The sequence below is a fragment of the Pongo pygmaeus genome, chromosome 1 (assembly GCF_028885625.2).
Source record: "Pongo pygmaeus isolate AG05252 chromosome 1, NHGRI_mPonPyg2-v2.0_pri, whole genome shotgun sequence".
NCBI lineage: Eukaryota > Metazoa > Chordata > Mammalia > Primates > Hominidae > Pongo > Pongo pygmaeus.
In genome coordinates, this window is record NC_072373.2 from 212,590,895 (window position 1) to 212,609,889 (window position 18,995).

At 48.6% G+C, this 18,995-nt stretch overlaps 1 protein-coding gene across 4 annotated transcripts in view; it reads right to left on the reverse strand.

Annotated features, from left to right (window-relative positions):
* Nucleotides 1-18,995, reverse strand: part of IGSF21 (immunoglobin superfamily member 21) — a 274,351-nt gene that overhangs the window by 141,675 nt on the left and 113,681 nt on the right. For all 4 annotated transcript variants that reach the window (XM_054450753.2, XM_054450763.1, XM_054450785.1 and 1 more), the window contains exon 2: nucleotides 13,583-13,695. In XM_054450753.2, the coding sequence (XP_054306728.1) occupies nucleotides 13,583-13,695 (113 nt within the window). The remainder of the gene's footprint in view (nucleotides 1-13,582; nucleotides 13,696-18,995) is intronic.

Here is an 18,995-nt window from a genome sequence, read left to right on the forward strand (position 1 = left end):
GCTGAACTTTGTAGTCAGACAGTTGGGTTTTGAAGTTTGACTCAACCACTATCTAGCAGCATGACTTTGAGCAAGTTGCTTAACCTCACCTAACCTCAGTCTCCCTGACTCTAGTCCTTCTACCTCCTTCTCTCAAGGCTCTCTGAGGTCTCTGATATCCCCAGAATCTTCACTTATGGGTGCACACTGGGAGAGGAGCCTCAAGGGGCAGGCAGGGGCCAGACAATGCAGAGTCCTATATGGCAACACCAGGGATGTTTGTCTGTATCCTAAGAACCATGGAAAGGCATCACTGATGTGTTTAAAGCAGTGTAGCATGGACAGAGATGCTTTGTATAAGGCCATAAGTTGTGGAGTGGACTTCTGAACCCTACAAAATTCCTCCACATCCTCCCCTTCCTCTCAGCTGCCAAGTGTCCCCTGGCCTCACCTTTGAATGTTCACTCAAGGGTGGGGCACTTTCTCTGGACATTTACAGCTACACGTGTCTGCTTCCCAGAACACTCACATAACCCCACTCCTGGGGAATCTGGAACTTTCTGATGCCTGATTTCCGCAGAAGCCCCACACTCAACCCCAACTAGCCAGGTTGGCTGGACACTCTGCTTCTTACCCCTTGTCATGATGTCATGTCTGCGCAGCTGAGCTGGAGGCAGCACAGAATTCCAGAGCTGAAACAAATAGGGTCAATAGCTCTGGGTGCACTGGGCCCAGGATTACTTCCTACTGCAGTTTTGACAGGTGGCCATGCCATTTGCTTAGACATCTCCAGGGTTAGGAAATCCACCAGTCCTTAAGACAGCCCATCCATGGTTGAAAAGCTTCAATTGTGGGAACGTTATTAACCTCATCAACTACAAGTTTACCTCTGTGACCCTCAGGGCCACATAAGATATCCATCCATACATACATCTATCCATCCATCCATCCATTCATCCATCCATCCATCCATCCATCCACCCATCCATCCTCTAAGCTATGTGCTCAGCATCATGCTAGACACTCAGGAGAGAAAGACAAACAGGACACCTGGTCACTGCCAGCAAAGGGTTTGCATTCTGGGAGAGAGACATTCAACTATTACAGTTCATCTCCTACTATGAGCTCTCAGCAAGCAGACACCTGTCTTTCTCTGTCAAGGCGGTGACCACAATTTGAAAGAAGCATTTATTTGACAATCTTTCACGTAATACCTGTTTCCTCCCACTTAACTACAAGCTCCACAAAAAACAAGGCTGCCTTTTTTTGCTTATTTGTTTTGGGTTTCTTTGTTTTTGTTCTTGAGACAGGGTCTCATTCTGTCCTCCAGGCTGGAGTGCAGCTGTGCAATCACAGCTCACTGCAGCTTTGACCTCCTGGGCTCAATCCATCCTCCCACCTCAGCCTCTTGGGTAGCTGGGACTACAGGTGTAAGCACCACCATGCCTGGTTAATTTTTCTGTGTTTTTATAGAGATGGGGTTTTGTCATGTTGCCCAGGATGTTCTTGAACTTCTGGGGTCAAGCGATCTATCCTTCTCAGCTTCCCAAAGTGCTGGGATTACAGGCATGAGCCACAGCCTGTGTGTGCCCAGCCCATTGTTCTTATTCTGTGCTCTATTCCCAAGGCTTGGCACTAGTTGGTACTCAAGAAATGTCTGCTGCAAAAATGAACACATGAGTCCAGTGTGTTGAGTCATACGGTCACGTGCTTAGTATTTTGAGAGTGTTATGAGAAGCTAATTCAGCCTGGGTCACGGCAGTTGAATGCAGAAGAAGATTGAAGGGGGAGAAATGGATGGGAAAGGCCTCTGGTGGCAGGGAGGGGGGGCAACACCGAAGCTGGGCCTTGGAGGGCAAGTGGGAGTTGACCAGATGGAGGGGAGAAGGGCATTGCAGGCAGAGGCAGCACATATGCACCAGCTCGGAGGTGGGAAAGAGCGTTGGCACATTCTGAGAACTGCAAATCAGCCATATGATTCGAATGGTGGGCCCATTTGGGAACGTGGTAGGAAGCAAGACTGAAGAAATCAGTCAATAGAGATTGAATCAAGAAGGACCTTGTATGATGGGCCAATGACCTTGAACTTGGTCTTTCAGGTGATGAGAAGCTCTTGTGAAGTGTGGGGCAGGGAGGGGTGGTCATGGTAAGGTCAGATATGTGTTTTAGAAAAGCACACGGCTGTGCCTGTCTGCAACGGGAAGACTGCCTGCCCTGTGGGAGCTCACACCCAACAAGGAAAAGGTGGGGAGAGGAGGGGGAGAAAGGATTTAGGAAGGATGGTGAGTCTGAGCTGGGAAACATCCCTCATTTCAGTCATGTTCTTTTTTTTCACTGGTGTGCTGGAGTGGAAGTTCACCTCTAATCCTTTTCCGACAAGTTAAGTCAGCCCCTTTGTCATTTAAACCCAACAGGGCATAGGAAAGCCAGGAAGAATCTGCTGGAAATCACACTTTGGGCTTAATATAGCTTCTGGATTCCATGTGCTAGGAGGCCCCAATAGTAGCTCAGGCCAGGACTCTCACCCCTGAGAAAGCATTGTCCAAGCCTCACCTGAGGGGTGCCCTGACCTGGGAGGCACCCACCTCTTCCATTAGCTCTGAGTCTTCTGGGGAAAAGATAGGGGGGTGGGGAGGTTGACCGCAAGGTGGGAGAGAGGCTGCATATTCCTTAGAGACCATCTCACTGCACGCTTTTATTTTACCTATGAAGATCCTGGAGCTCAGAGAGGGGTTGTGGTTTCTTCAAGGTCACACAGCAAGATGTTGTGTCCCAGGCCCTTGCTTTTTTCTCTTCTTGGTGAGGACACACTCTGCAGAGTGAGCAGAGCCATCAGTGTGTTATCCTTAGATATGCCGTGTCTTTCTCACCCATCCAGTGTGGGTGCCCATCACTGGTGGACTCTGCATGTGGTCCAATAAAACACCTGGTTATTTGGGTGTCCACTTTAACTGTTGGCACCCCCTCTCAAAAGTTTGGAAGCCAAAAGCTCTTATCAACCCCGTGTGGACCAGGGAAGTGGTCTCCTTGCCATTATCAGAAACCTGATCTTAATCCCCAAGAGAAGATGGATTTGTTTGGTCAAGAACCCCTCCCCCTCAAGCCAGGGAGAGCAATGATATGTGGCCAAAGCCAGCCTTCCCCCACCACCGTGCTTCTTATCTCCTCTTCCTGTCCAAGGGCATCTGTGCACAAATCCAGGCTGACTGAGCTGTGGTGTCTGGACAGATCCCAATCACACGGCAGCTCTTCCTGCCTAAGGCTGACTGCCTCACCTCTCACCCCCCATTCCCCACTGCAGTCCTTGGAAGCTCGTGGACCACTCATGGGCCATCTGACACAACCTCGCAGCTACAGGTCTGGTACAGCCAACATAAATGTGGACCTTGATGACCCGAGAGTGGAGATAATGAGATGCCCTACATATTTCACACTCAGCAAACACCTGTATACCTGCTGTTGCAGTTCCTGGGTTTTTCAATTGGGGCATGGGGGCATCACAGAGTCCTTTGAGAATATTCTGCCCCTTTCTCCCACAAAAACACTCACAACATATTATGCATATTTTGTGGGGTTTTGAGCACCCCCCAGAAGCCCATCCACATATTTCTTAGGGACCCTGAGGCCCCCACATAGAATCCCTGGCCCAGGGATCATTCATAAATGAAAGACTAGAGCAGGGTCTTTCTTTCAAATACCAAATATATTGTTTAATTACATTGGAATCCCCTAAACTCTCTGGGAAGCCATTTTCACATTTTCGAGGAGGAGCGCAAGGCTGCTACCAGTTCCAGATTGAAAGGCTAAAGATAATGGACTTGTAATTTTATGAATGACACATCGGAGAAGCAGAAAAATAAAACTCTGCAAGAGATGCAAAGATGAATAACTAAGCTACTAGGTGCTGTCTCTCTAATCGAAGTATGTACAAAACGCTAAGAGAAAACAGCAGGTGATCTCTTAATTCTGCTTTCGTGAGAGGGGTCAGAAGGCTTCACAGAGGAGAGAATGAGTAAGATTTGCCCAGGCAGAAAAGAGAGGATGAAGTAATATATGTGAAGCCTATTTCCCCTGCGCCACAGGGGACAGAAGCAGCTTGTCTGTGGGGCTTTTCATCTGTTTTGCACAAATCTTTGTGAGATCCTTAGGGAAAGGGCAGTCAAGCCCATTGGCCAGATGATGAAACAGAACTTAACAACTTAATGATGGGCAACTAGACGGGAAGCACTCCCCTCGAGGGGAGTGGGCCCACCTGTCCTTCTTTATACCTTCAGACCTGTGTACTGTGCCTAGGAAGTTTTGGGAACAGTTGTCGTCCAAGGCCACTGAGTTAATTAAATGGTAGAGCAGGATCTTTCTTTCAAATACCAAATGCATTGTTTAATTACACTAGAATCCCCTAAACTCTCTGGGCAGCCACTTTCACATTCTTGATGAGGACAGCGAGGCTGCCACCAGTTCAGATTGAAAGGCTAAGGATGGTAGGAAAAGACAGTGGGCTTGTCATTTTATGAATGACATGCAAATAGGAGTGGATTCAATAGAAGCAATTGAGTCTTCATGTTACTTGCAAAGGTTTGTTCAGAAGTTCAAGCTCAAAACTCTTTACAAGAAAAAATCTCAAGGCCATGTTACTGCTGATCTCAACGCACCTCTCAGCCCACTCTAGCTAGGCGTTAGCCCCCAGGACCTCCAAAGAATCTGCCCTTGCCCGGGTCCCCAGTGGGCTCCATATTTTACCAAGTTCATGGTCATTTCTCTGCTCTTAAGTCACTCACTGGAGTGTGAGACACAGCTAGCTGACAGCTGACTATGCTATTTCTTAAACCACTTTCTTCTCTTGGAATCCAGGACGCGCCACTCTCCTCACTGTCTTCACATCTTGCTGGCTGTTCCTCCTCCTTCTCAGCCTCTCTGTTGGTCTACTTTTCTATCTCTAAATATTGGAGTGCCCAAGGGTCTAGCACTGGGTACCATCCATTCTCTGACAATGCCAAGTATAAGTCTCCAGGCTTCACCTCTCCCCAACATTCCAGATTTGTGGCCTCAACAGCAGCTGCAGCAGCTCCATCTCCATGTCTTAGAGGCACTCCCAGCTTAACATGGCCAACAGAGAGTGCTTGATGCCTGTCCCTGTGTATTAGTCTGTTCTTACACTGCTGATAAAGACAAACCTGGGACTGGGTAATTTATAAAGGAGAGTTTAATGAACTCACAGTTCCACATGGCTGAGGAGGCCTCACAATCATGGTGGAAGGTGAATGAGAATCAAAGTCACATCTTACATGGTGGCAGGCAAGAGGATCTTGTGCAGGGGAACTCCCATTTATAAAACCATCAGATCTCATGAGACTTAGTCACTACCAGGAGAACAGTATGGGGGAAGCTGCCCCTATGAATCAATTATCTCCACATGGCCCCACCCTTGACACCTAGAAATTATTACAATTCAAACTGAGATTTCGGTGGGGACATAGCCAAACCATATCACCTTGCAACCTGCTTCTCCTGTCCTGTCCTCCCTGTCTCATTAAACAGCACTGCTCCTGCAAACCCAGCTGAAGCCCCAAAGCAGGGAGTCATCCTGAATCCCCCCTTCTCTCATCCCTTCTACATGTTAGCAAGCCCTTAACTTCTACCTGCAAATCATAAGCAGAAAAGTTTTCCCTCCCATCATCTCCATACCACCATCCTGGTACTCAACCAAACCACTGTTGCCTCCTGCCTGAACTGTTCTAACCTCCAAGCGATCCCTCTGCTGCCAGTCTGTCACCTCCTCTGCAATCCATTCTCCACCCAGAAGTGACCTTTTTAATAAAGTAAACCAGATCCTGTTACTTCTCTGCTTAAACTCCTCAGTGATTCCTGGTGCCCTTAGAATAACTCCAGATTCAGTTTCTTAGAGCACAGGGCCCGGTATGAACGGTCCCTGCCCATTTTTCCAACATCACCCCCATTCACTTTGTTCCAGCCACATGCACTTTCTGTTATTTGAACATGCAAAGCTTTTTCCCACAGAACTGTCTTGCATTTGCTTTCCCCTCTGCCTGGATTGTTCTGCCTTCTTCCCTTGGCATGGTAGGTTTCCTGTTGCCTTTGCGATCTCAGCTTAAATGGCTTTTCCTGACCATGCAATCCCTTTCCATCCCACCACTCTATTTTAATTATATGCACTGCGCTTATCATTAGCTGGTATCTTTCTTATTTGTTTATCTTTTTAACTCCTCCCCCGTGGTAAACTGTATGAGCACAGGATCTTGTCTTCTTCCTTGATGAAATCCCAGTGCCTAGAACCATCCTGGTTTCATAAATATGTGTTGAATTAATGTTGGATGAGTGCATGGAACAGGTCCCTCTATCAGAGTTTCACAAACACCATGACATGCTCCCTGGCTGGGTTGAGTGCGTCACTGTCATCTGGGGAACTCGTTAAAAGTACAAATGCCCTGAGGCTCCAGTCCTGGAAATTCGGATTCAATAACTGTAGAATGAGTCTCAGGCAACAGTGTATTTTTAGTGGCCTCTGAAAAGTCTAATGAGCTGTCAGAGTGAGGGACCCCTGCCGGTTTCCAATAGAACTTCCGTTAAAGATCAAGGATCAGGGCTGCAATGATTGTGATTCACACTCTGGCCTCTAGAGGGAGCTGAAGGTTTCTCCCATCATCCCATCCCCAGGAGGAGGAGCTCAGTGTGATGAATCTGGATGGTTACAACTTAACAGGTGTGGTTAGGGGTGGAGTTTTCCTTGGGGTTGAATTAAAGGATTGTGATATGGTTTGGCTGTGCCCCCACCCAAATCTCATCTTGAATTGTGGTTCCCATAATCCCCATGTGTCGTGAAAGGGACTTGGTGGGAGGTGATTGGATCATGGAGATGGTTTTCCCCATGCTGTTCTCATGATAGTGAGTTCTCACAAGATATGATGGTTTTATAAGCACCTGGCATTTCCCCTGCTGGCACTTTTCCCTGCCACCACGTGAAGAAGGACGTGTTCACTTCCCCTTCCACCACGACTGTAAGTTTCCTGAGGCCTCCCCAGCCCTGCAGAATTGTGAGTTAATTAAACCTCTTTCCTTTATAAATTACCCAGTATTAGGCAGTTCTTTATAGCAGCATAAGAACAGACGAATACAGATTACAATGGAATTAGACCTGGGAACTTGTTCTTATTTCCTCTTTATGTGTTATTACATTTGTTGTAAAATCACCTGTCGTTTGGTGGGCCCTTTCTGGCTGCCTTCTCTTCCTTCCCACGTGACTGATACGATAAGATTGAGCACTGCACACACCTCATCCAGAGAATCTGGCTCTTTGGAAGGCCAGGGGTTAGGGAAGGAGGCCTAGACAAGGCAAGTTGAGTTGACTCAACCCTGGTTTTTGTCTTCCTCACTCACATCTTTTTCCAGACTTATATCTGTAAGATCTGAACTCAAGATCAGAATGTGGGGTCAGAGGAGTAGCAAAGAGCAGCCAGGTTGAGTGGCTGCCAAGCAAGAAGGGCCAAAGGGGTTGTCTAGCCCCATCCTCTGGGACCTTGGTGCTGGTCTGTCTTGGTCATCCAAGAGTGTACCTACCTTCTTGCCCTTATGATATGGTTGGACTGTATTGTCTCCTGTCTCCTTAGGATCATCATTTTCAGTTTTGCTTCAAATAATGAAACATTGTGAAGGGCTGGGACTGAGAGAGAGCCAATGATAGTAAAGCCATTTTGAAATAGCTACCTGTTTCAGGGAGAGCTAAAATCCATTGAAATGGCTTAACTGTGTTAAGCCACTGGGTTTCCAAGAATTGAAACCCAGTGAGTTCACCAGCATAACCATTTAAAGTGTTGTCTCTGCCCATATCCCTTGGGAATGCAGGTGGTAGGATGGAATTCAAGGAATCTAACCCTGGTGATCCTCCCCAGATACCTTCCCCTCTTATTCTATAATTTCCCTCTCTAGATCCTGTAAGCTATCAACAGACATGAAACGACAACAGCTATCATTGAACAGTTGCCACAATGAGCTAAACAACAGGGTCTTTTGGTTGCAGACATTATCTCATTTAAGCTTACAAAATACATGTTTTCATGCCCAATTTCAGGTGAAGTTTCTAAAAGGCTGAAAGGTTAGGTCACCACCCAAGGTCAAACACCAGAACTTACACACAGGTATTCTGATGCCCAAGTCCTCTCTCTTCCTACCTCAGCCTTCCCAGCCTCTAGTCTCAATCCCTTTTCAAATGGTCCCAAGCAACCACAAACCCTCATTGCAGAGGCATCCAGCAGAACCCAGAGGGGACAATCACCTGGCGAGGTCGCATCATCTGTACCACAAAACACACACCCAGGTATGCATCTTCCCACATGGTGAAAAAGGTGAGATAAGGAGGTACTGAAAGCAGGGATGTTATCGCTGTTTGTAGATCTCCTTCTCTCTCTATCTGGCTCTCTTTTCTGTGGCCTTGTAACCTGGGCCCAGAGAAGCTCCTGGGAATAAATTGTAAAAGAAGGAGCGAAAACAAAGGAGGGATGATAAAAACTGCTGTAAAAGCTTAAACTCCCATGATTCTCTGTGGCTGTTTAATGGAGTTCCATGATATAAACAGACCTTAGGCTTTGCCTGCTGTGCAGGCGGCCTCCAACTAAATGAGTTCAGACAGTGTTTCCTAATAAGACATGTTCCCTTTTCCTTCATACTTAACAAAGCCCCCTGAGTATCCAAAGACCCACACTCCCCACCCCCTGACCAACAGATACTATCAACATTACACAGATGCCCACATGAGACAGAAGTGGGCTACATAGCATGGTCTGTCAACAGGTGCACATTATAGCTCTATGATTTGTTAATTTAGCAAATGTTCACTGAGGTGACTCTGCTCTAGGTGTCAAGAATACAGCAGGAAAAAAGACATAGTCTTTGCTCTTCAGATGGTCACGGTCCAGGGGCAGGTATTTTGACATGATGAGGTAAGCACTAGTGTAAAGACCCACAAAGAGGATTCATGGAGGAGGGTGTGCCTACAGCTTTCTGGAGAAGTCAGGGAAGGCAACATGACCCAAGACACAGTCTCTTCGAATGGCCTCAGTTTCTTCATCTGGAAAATAGAATTAATCGTAGTATCTACCTTGCAGTGAAAATATGAAAATGAAATGTCATCATGTATGTAAAGCACTTGATCTAGTGCTCACACATAGTAAAGGCTCAATAATGTCAGCCACTCAAATTAGTATAAGCAGCATTAATAAATAAGTCCCCAGTTACAGATGTAAATAGGAATGATTAAGTAAAGAACATTATTTATTATTCATTTTCTTGAACCAAGTCCTGACTTAAGTGCTAGGTTAGATTAGTTATTAGGTGACAGCCTCCTACTTATGAAGTATGGAATTGCACCCCTACTCTATTAGCCAAAAAAAAAAAAAAAAAGGCTCTCTGGAGCTTATCTACATGAGCTGTGAAGGTGAAGCCTGGACACTCAAATCTGGGAGATGAACCCATGTAACAGTGGAGAAAGCAGAGGGGGATGGTGAAAAGCATCCTCAAGTTGAACAGGGCCTTAATAGACAACTACGATACCCAGCACCTCAGAGGGCTGACAACTCTCTTGACATCTTTATGTGTCCAAAGAAGTGATTTGAGCATGATGACCATCTCCCTTTTTTCACCCTCCCTCACCACACACACACACACACACACACACACACACGATCTAATGATGTCAGGTTACCAAATGAGATCCATCTTACTAAAATTCATTTCAGGGCAAGTTTGCCTGGAAAACTGACTCAATGAGCACTCACTGCTATTCTCTTGTCAGGTGAGCACAGTGTATTCCAGAGGCTGCAAAAGAAAATCTCAATGCTCTACAGCAGGCTATCCAGTGAAACTTCCTGCAGTGATGGGAACGTGCTATACTTCATCTGTCCAATATGAAGGCCACCAGCTATAGGTGGCTAGTGAGCACTTGAAATGTGGCTAGTCTGACTGAGGAAATGAATTTTAAAATTAATTTGATTTAATTTAAATATTAACACCCACGTGTGACTGGTGGCTACCATATTGGACAACCCAGACCCAGGGGCTATGATTACACATACTTTCTTGAGTCTATTCTCATAGTTTTGGCATCCTATTGTACAAACGGGCTGAGCTCCTCCCCACTTGGCCAGACCATGGGGGTAAAGTGTCCAAGAGTCAGGCTCTTGCCACTTCCTCCCAATTTCCTTCCCCTCCCTTGAGGGGTCCACAAGCAAGACCTTCCCAAATATCCAGCCAGAGGTTTTGTTAGCTCCAAGGTTAGGTGATCCCTATGGCTTCAGATAATTTCATCAGCTGCCCTTATTTACCCAAAGAATCCAATGCATTCATGATGTTTTCTGACAGTTCAGGATGATCCCTTTGCTAAGATAATGTATTTAAGATCAGAGGGGAGGCTGCTGGGCTTGACACTTTTTGGGCCATTTTGTGCCCACTGTGCTGAGCAGGCAGTGGCGGCCTCATCACAATGCCCTGCTTCTTCCTTCTAACGGGGTTGGAGACACAGTCCTGACTGGGCCTGTGTAATCTATTCATTTCCTTCCAAGCCGGGCTCTGTAAGCTCATTCACGGAGGTTGGAGAAAGGAAGCTGGGACGGGAAGCAAACACACGTACCGAAAACAAACAGCACTCGGCAGCTCCCTGCTTGGAGGAGGGGGGCAGGCTGCGGGGAGAGGGAGATGGGGAAGGAAGCCACAGTGGGGGGTTCGTCTGGCAGGGGAGGAAGGGGTCAGAGGAGGGTCTGGCTGGAGAAGGAGACTGGAGCTCCCGTTGCTGCTGCTCTCATTCCCTCTGGAAGCCCTGCCCTGACCTTGACTCCTGGAGCCCCCATCTTGGTAGGCTCTTATCTCTCTCCCTTCAGCTGCCTCTTTGGGAAGAGAGACAATCACTAGGGAAAGCTAGAGTGGCAGCAGGCAAAAACTGGCCACACGGAGCCCTTCCCTGGAATTTCCTTCCTTCCTCTGCCCCCATCCTTCCCATCATAGGCAGGGCACGTGGGCTCCCCGGGACCTGAGGACAGTAACCAGTCAGCTGAGCCACCACCTCCGTCCAGCTACAGAATTACAAGGGCCCAGGCATTTGGCTCTAGTGGGTGATTTGCATGTGATTTGCATACATCTGCATATGCCTGCTCCAGAGGCCCTCAGTCAAAGGATGTGAAATGAAATAAAATAAATTAATTAATGCAACCTACCATGGCCTGATATGCAGGCCCTTACACTGGTAAGAGATGCCACTGATTCTTAAAACAATCAGTGGCATCAAGGTTAGGCAGCGAGAGTGGGGAGAGAGGAGGGTCTCCCTACTGGAGGATGGAGAAGAAAAAGGAGAGCCTCTCTCCAGCCCAGGACATGGATCCTCCTGACCCAGTCCTGCTCACCATCTTCAAGAACATCAAGTCAAGCCATGTGGAAACCTGTTCCTGGCTTCTACACCTGGGCCCAGCCTGGCACTAGCATTGCCCATAACTCCAGCAGGAGCCTCTGCAGGGAGATTTTCACCACTGTGACTATGGTAACATTCGATTTCAAACCGGAGTGAGGACAGTTGCTTCAAGAGCTTGGAAGGCAATGAGGTGCCCACTGCTATTTTCCCATCTCCAAGCTTCCTTCCATTTCGCTCCATTAACTGTTCCCACTGGGTCTCCATATTTCTATCTGTCTTTCACCACCCCTCCCTCTGATCCCATCTATGGGATGGCTGAGGGATAGATGTGGTCCCATCATCAGCAGTGAGCTGGAGTTAATTTATCCCTGTCTTCTGCCAGGTGCTAATGAGATGCTCGCAGCCTATGTCAGCCAAGCAGTTCCCATATCCTGTAAATACACCTCTTAGTGATTCAGTTCATGGCACTATTTAACATATGCCTTGACTTTCTCTAGGCCCACTGATCTATCTAGGATGGCATCCTTCCCTAAGGCTGGGACCCTCTAGGGTGCCGGATGTCAGGTTCACACCTGTGAGGCCGAGGCTACCTGAAGAACTTGGGTGGAGGACACTAGAATTAACTCTAAGCAGGAGAGACTGCAATGCTGAAATAGAGAACCATGATTTTTGGTTAGAAGGAGTGCAGAGCACAGCCAACAAAATAGCAACAACCAGCAAACCATGAATCAGAGACCAAAAATGCAAAGCAGAGCAGCCAAGACAGGCTGGTTCAAAGCTCACCTGGACCAAGGGCAAGAAGGAGACTGAAGAGAGCTGTTCTGAGTCAAGACTACGAATAGCACGCATGCCCCAGGGATTCCTCTAACACTGAGTTGCCATGCTCTGTGTGTAGATGTGGTGACAGCTCCAAGGAGCAGAGGAGCCAGCTCTAGATCTCAAATCACACTTTGGTGCCCACCCCCTACCTTCCTTGCCCTCTCTTCCATGTTCCATCACTTCCTCCAGAACAGGTCCACCTGACTGTGCTATCCATCAGTTTCATTTGAAGAAAGGGCAACAAAGATTAGGAAAGCGTGGTTTCTGATCAGGGATTTGCAAACTATAGCCCATGAACCAAGTCATTCTACAGGCTGTTCTGTACAGCCAGCGAGCTAAGAACAGTTTTTTTGCCCTTTTTAATCATTGAAAAAAAATAAAAAGAAGAAATTATGACACATGAACCTTGTACAAAATTCAGACTTTGGTGCCCATGAGTAAAGTTTCATTGACACACAGCCATGCCCTTTCATTTACACACTGTCTGTGGCTGTTTTCGTGCCATACCAGCAGAGTAGAGTAACTGTGACCAAGACTGAATGTTTGGCAGACAGGAGAATATTTACAATCTCAGTCTTCACCAAAAAATGTTGCCAACCCCTGTTTAGATGATGGAAGAGGAGTTCTCCCCCAGGATGGTGGTGCCTCTATCTGTGCACACTCGAGCATGGCATTGCAAGAAAAGCATCAGTGCCCGCTCGACCTTCTGAGCCCAGCCCCAATTCCTTTGTGGCAAAGGGATAGAAGGCTGGGATGCCCCATCCAGACACAGGAAGATTTCACTCAGTGGTTGAAAAGGCCACTTGTGCTCAAGACTCCAAGCTGTTCTTCCTGGTGTCAACACCTGGGCCCTGGGCAGGTGGGTACCTGCTCATCTGTAACCAATTCCCTTCTCAGATGGTGCCAGACACCAGGATTAGTCCTGTATGTAGTCAGATTAGGTGGCAGACTATCTCTGTGATTTGATTTTGCAAAAGGCAGGAAGCCTTCCTGTTTTTCTCTCTCCCTTGCCAAAAACATTATCCAAAGCCTCAAGCTCAAAATTCCACCATCAGACATCACTTGTAATTACACTGCGCCCAGGGCCCAGGGTGTTCTCAGTAACTTCTACTTTGCCTAATGGAGTTTTCCAAGAGTAGGAGCATAATAGGAGCACAAAGGAGGCAAAAACCAGATCAATCCTGAGGATAGAAGAGAGGGCTAGTCCCCAAGGAGGGTGTCAGCAGAGGATGGGGACCCAGCAGAGGCCCAGGACAACTCAGGACTGGGTCAGGGCTGAGGTCATAGCCACGCCAGTGAGGGTGTCCAGAGGGCTCTGAGGACCTCCCATCAGTCCTGGCCACGGTCATGAAGGGGGCAGTGGTGGTGACTTACCCGGTACCACACGATCTCCCGCATGCGCCCATCTGTCTTGAAGTTACACTTCAAGGTCACGGCGTCTCCAGCCACCACAGGGGGGAGAGGCTCAATGTTGACTGTCAGGTAGCCTACAGAAGAGAGGAGAAAGGGGTGGTAAGGGCATGAGCTGATCAGGGGGAGCTGGGCTGATGAGGGCAGGGCCAGGGAGAGAGCAGACAGAGGAGGGAAGGTTGGGGTCTGTAGTTGCACAACTTTGAGGGACACTGTTCACACTGTGGTTTCTGTGAATGGTGACTGCAGGCCCAAATGGAGCCAATCACCCTCCTCTTCTTCCCTCTCTTTAACTTCTCTCTCTGGCTGCCTCCTGGCTCCAACGGATCCCTCCAAACCAAAAACACTTCTGCTTGGGACACATTTTCCCCGGAAGGTAGGACCTGCTGGCACCTCCAAGAAGAGCCTCAATGTATTTCTATAAGATACCCCAGAGAAGGCTTCTGTGCTCCAACATCGCCCCTCCACCCCTTTTTAGAGTCGTGGCATTCGTGATTCATCTATTCGGTCCTGCAGGAAATGAATGCCGAAATGTATTTACTTGGCATTTCCAAACCTATTTGAATATGGGTCGCTCAGCCACCCCTTAAGCCCCATCACCATTCTACGCAGCCAGGATCTGAGAAATACACACTGGGACATGGTGTTCTAAGTGCCCATACTCCTCCATTTCCAACCTCATAAACAAATGACTGCTGGTAAAAGAGAGCCCTGGGAAACCATCACTGGCTTCCTTAACACCCGCCATTGGCTTTCCCATCACACATACTTTGCCACCTAAAGGGAGGGTCGGGTCCAAGCCTTGGCCATGGCAGCGGTGATATGTTAGAGAAGTCCATTATAGACCCACTATCTGGGGAGGAGTCTGAACTCATTGCAAACACCAGGGGATGCTTCCCCGACTACCACCAGCTGCCCCTGGGAATGCCTGGAGTGGACGCTGGGGCTCTTGCCCTGGTAGCCACACCTTGGGGACACTGCTCTCTCTGCACCAAAGTCCAGTCTGGTGAGGCCTCTAGCCCACTCCTCTGCCTCCACCTGCCCATCCCAGAGCCCTGAACCATCACGGCAGTTCCGAGGGGAATCTCATTCCTGGGCTGATCATCCAGGCTCATCTGATCGGCTTCCTGCCGGCTGATGTCCAGTCATTGATCTAATGGATCAATCCAGTACGACAGTCTTAATGAGAAAACTAGCCAGGATGGGTTCGAAGGTTTCAATTGTGCAGGCAAGCTGGATAGATGGAGCCCACGGGCCCGACCCGTGCCTGGAACTCAATGGTTACAAAACTCCAGGAAAAGAAAAAACAAAACAAAACAAGAATCGACCTGGAGAGGGTCAGTTTGGAAGTTGGAGTCAGAGCGGACCTGCATGGTCCGAGGCTTCAGGACGCAGCCTCCAGGGTGAGGGGCAAGGCATGGGGCTCACTCCAGGGTGGCCTCTAACTTAGGTCAGAGGTCAAGCTCCTGGATAGCCCTGGAGCCCACTTGGTCCAACAAAGCCACGACCAGAGCCAACCAGTCCAACTTCCAAGATCAGAAGGACCAACCCGGATCCTCCTTTTCTCATTTACTCAACCCCAGTTCACTCCCACCTACCCTGTGTGGGCCTGGGGCCAGGATCCAGGAAGCAGAGACCCAGGCATTGCCCAGCCCTCCAGGAACAAGCAGTGAGGGTGAGACAGACGTCCAACACAGTCACCACTCAGGTGACCAGCCAGCCTCTAGGTAGGCAGATGGGGGCCTGTGGGTGGGCACAGAGGGAACCTGATCCAGCCTGGATGATCCCAGTCATGGGGCATGACACACAAGGAGGCCACCTTCAGGAGGACAGACCCCACGGAAAGGGAGACCTCCCAGCAAGCCAAGCCCGAGTGTAACATCATGATACTGGCTCACATGTCCACACCTGCTTTGTGCCAGGCACTGGGCTAAGCACTTGATATGATATGCATCTACTCACTTAATCACCAGGACACTCCTAGGAGAGAGGAACGATTATGATTCCCACTTTCTGCGAGTGAACCAAGAGGTGAAGTCACCTGCCAGATCACACAGCTGCAAGTTACAGAGCTGGAATTCAAACCCAAACCTTCAGGCTCCATGACAACCACCACACTATTGCAGCCTCTTGGAAGAGGTGAGAGAAAGTGGCAAACACTGTGCATCCGCAGCCTGCATACTTTTTTCTTCCAGCCCTAAAGATGGAGGATGGGCATTGTGGCAGGAACTGTGATAGGAGCTGAGGATCTGACCCCATGGCCACAATTCTGAGCCACGTGGCTCAATCTTCCAGTGAGGCTGCCCTCCCCTGGGCTCTCTCTCACCTTTGCAGATATAGTTATGAGTTGAGCATCATCAGTCCAGATGGCTGCTGAGATCAAGGCTCGAGAAGGTCCTTCTCCCACTGGAAAGAGGAGGGAAGGACATATTCTCAGATGCATAAATCTTTGAGCAGCCCGAGGTGGGTGCAGATGGTGTGTGCCTGTGAGGCAGGCAGGGCGGGATGGAGGGTCACCATTTGTTGGCAAGCCATGAGGGAATTGCAAGTGTGAGTGTGGCAGTGGTGGGGAGGGCAAGTAGGGGAGTGGTTGCAGCTCTGGTGATTGGGTGGCAGTGTTAGGAGCACTGGCAGGTGCAGTAGATGTCTGGGGCAGTAGAATTCACAGGGGCATGCCAGGGTGAGATCAGAGAACACACTGCATACGCACTCAGTCTTAGAGGTGAATCAGGAGGTGTATGCAGGAGTGGGGTGGCTCTGACAGGTTAAGATAAGACAGCTTTTCCCAGAGTGTGCAGAGAATAGGGATCTTCTCACCAGTGTTTCAGGAAACATGATTTCTTTGTGTGTGTGTGTGTGTGTGTGTGTGTGTGTGATACAGGGTCTCACTCTGTCATCCAGGCTAGAGTGCAGTGGTGTGATCTTGGCTCACTGCAGCCTCCACCTACTGGGTTCAGGCAATTCTTCTGCCTCGGCCTCCTGAGTAGCTGGGATTACAGGTGCTTGCCACCATACCCAGCTAATTTTTGTATTTTTAGTAGAGGTGGGGTTTCACCATGTGGGCCAGGGTGATCTTAAACTCCTGGCCTCAAGTGATCCGTCCGCCTGGGCCTCCCAAAGTACTAGAATTACAGGCATGAGCCACCATGTCTGGCAGGAAAACATGATTTCCATCATCCATGAATGTTAAGAGATATTGGGTTAAGTATATTAAACCCATTCTTCCCTTCAGGACTTCTCTTAACTTTCCCTCCTTCCTTCTTCCTGTCTTTCCTTTATGCATGAAAAAAATATTAATTGAGAATCTGTTCTGTACCAGGCACCATTGTAAGCACTGGGGACATATCAGTAACAATAGACACGTCCCTGTCCTCATGGAGCTGCCAGTTTAGCAGAAGAGCCCATAATCAAATAAATGATGGAAAATATGTCCAGTGGTGATAAACATAATGAGGGAAAACAAAGCAGAGTGAAGTGATGAAAGGTAATGAGGGAAAACAAAGCAGAGTGAAGTGATGGAAGGTAATGGGGGAGGGGCTTCTTTATCCAGAGGGGCCCTGGGAGGCCCTTCTGAAGAGGCTGGAATAAAGGAAGGTGTGAGCCATGGGGGTACTGAGGAGAGAGCATTCCAGACAGAAGACATGTCAAGCGCAAAGGCCCTGAAGCTGCAGTGTGTGCTCACAGTGCCTTGTGACCCTCCAAGTTTGGGCCAGAGTGGGAAATTTTTCTTAATATTTTACACTCTGGAGCCCATCTTTTTCAGAGCATCTTGTAGAACCTGAGCCAGGAATGGGAGCGAATAGAGTGAGGCAAGCAAGGGGCCTGCAGTGCAAAATTAAAGGACACCTTTTCATTGCACCATCCTGAGAGTGAGTGGGTGGCTCTTTGAATGTTACCCCCTGTGCACCTGGCTAGCCTCACCCTAGTCTCAGCCCTGCTGGAGTCCTTGAAAACAAACATCAGGAAACACCGCTGTCAATCGAGGCAAGAGTGACTGTGCCTTCCATTCCAGGGATGCCCCTACTTGGAGTCATGGTAGCAGCCAGCGGGGATAAATGCTCGTAGCTGGGCACTCCCCTTCTCATCCCTGCAGGAAGCTGAGGGAGTGGGGTTTCCAGGCTGCAGAGACAGGTTTAGCTCTAAGGATTAAAAACTCCTTGCCTGAGCACGTGTCACTTCTAGTTTTCCCAGCACTTTCACTCCCATTTTTTCAGCAGCTTAGGCAGCAACCAGTGCCTTGTACGATGCCATGACCATGAGTATATCACACTGGAGTGCAATTGTCTGTTTGCACATCTGCCTCTCCTTCTGGAATATGAATTCCATTAATATCAGTAGAGTATTAAAATATGAATACAATAAGTGATGCGTTTTGAGCATTCATGGGCACAGGCAGTTTGGATCCTTGTACCCTCCTGTAAATATGCCTCTGTCACAGACAGGAATGAGCTACTGTTCAGAGCTATGGAGCACCTCATTCCATGCTGCATGGACAGAGCAGCCAAGCTGGGATCTGAACCCAGAGCTATCTGGCTCCAAAGCCAATTTCTTTCTACCACTTCTTGCTACTGGCTGGAGCAGAATCATACTACTTGATGGGGTCTCTTGGGAATTCTGGGTGGTATCCCCCAATTTGCAGCTCTATCGGTTGCCACTGAGTCTTCGCCAGCTGCCTGGCTCTCAGACGGGGAGGGGGAAGCCAGTGCAGGAGCTGGGCCAGGTGAGTGGGGAAAGGACTGACCCAGAATTACACACTGAATGATAGGAACCATAAACAGAGAGACCTGGGATTGGGGCCAGGCTCACATGAGAGACAGTGGGCAGAGGGGAGACCCTACTGCCTCAGGGCTTGAGGTCACAGCCTGGCAATGAGCTGTGGGCTCCTGGGACCCTTCTTACCTGAGGCCAGGACAAACATCAGGTGATGCATGGGGTCTAAGTCTCAGGTCTGGAGGGTGGGCTGTCTGGCCGGGGTGAGGAGGGAGAAGGTGGAAAGCAAGGTGATTTTCCAACAGATGTGCCAGGCAAGGCTATGACAGCACCAATCAACACCTGAATCACAGGTGAGAAAACACCTCTGAGACACAGACACACATAGGAGAGGAGATGGCAAGGGTTCATATAGCAAGGGAGCTGTTTCCAAGAGAAAAACATACGAAAAGTTCTCCTCTAGATCCGATTAATATTCCCCCAGCCCTGATTTTACGAAATTCCATCATCTTCCAAATACCCTGCACGGATCCTTTTCCTGAAAATCTCCTCCCCAGCCTTCCTGGCTCTTCTCCACCCATGTACCTCCCCAAAATTTGAAGTCTGTCAATAGATTCAAGTTTCTCACTCTAGCATTCAGTAGCGACCTGGGCAAGTTATGGGACCT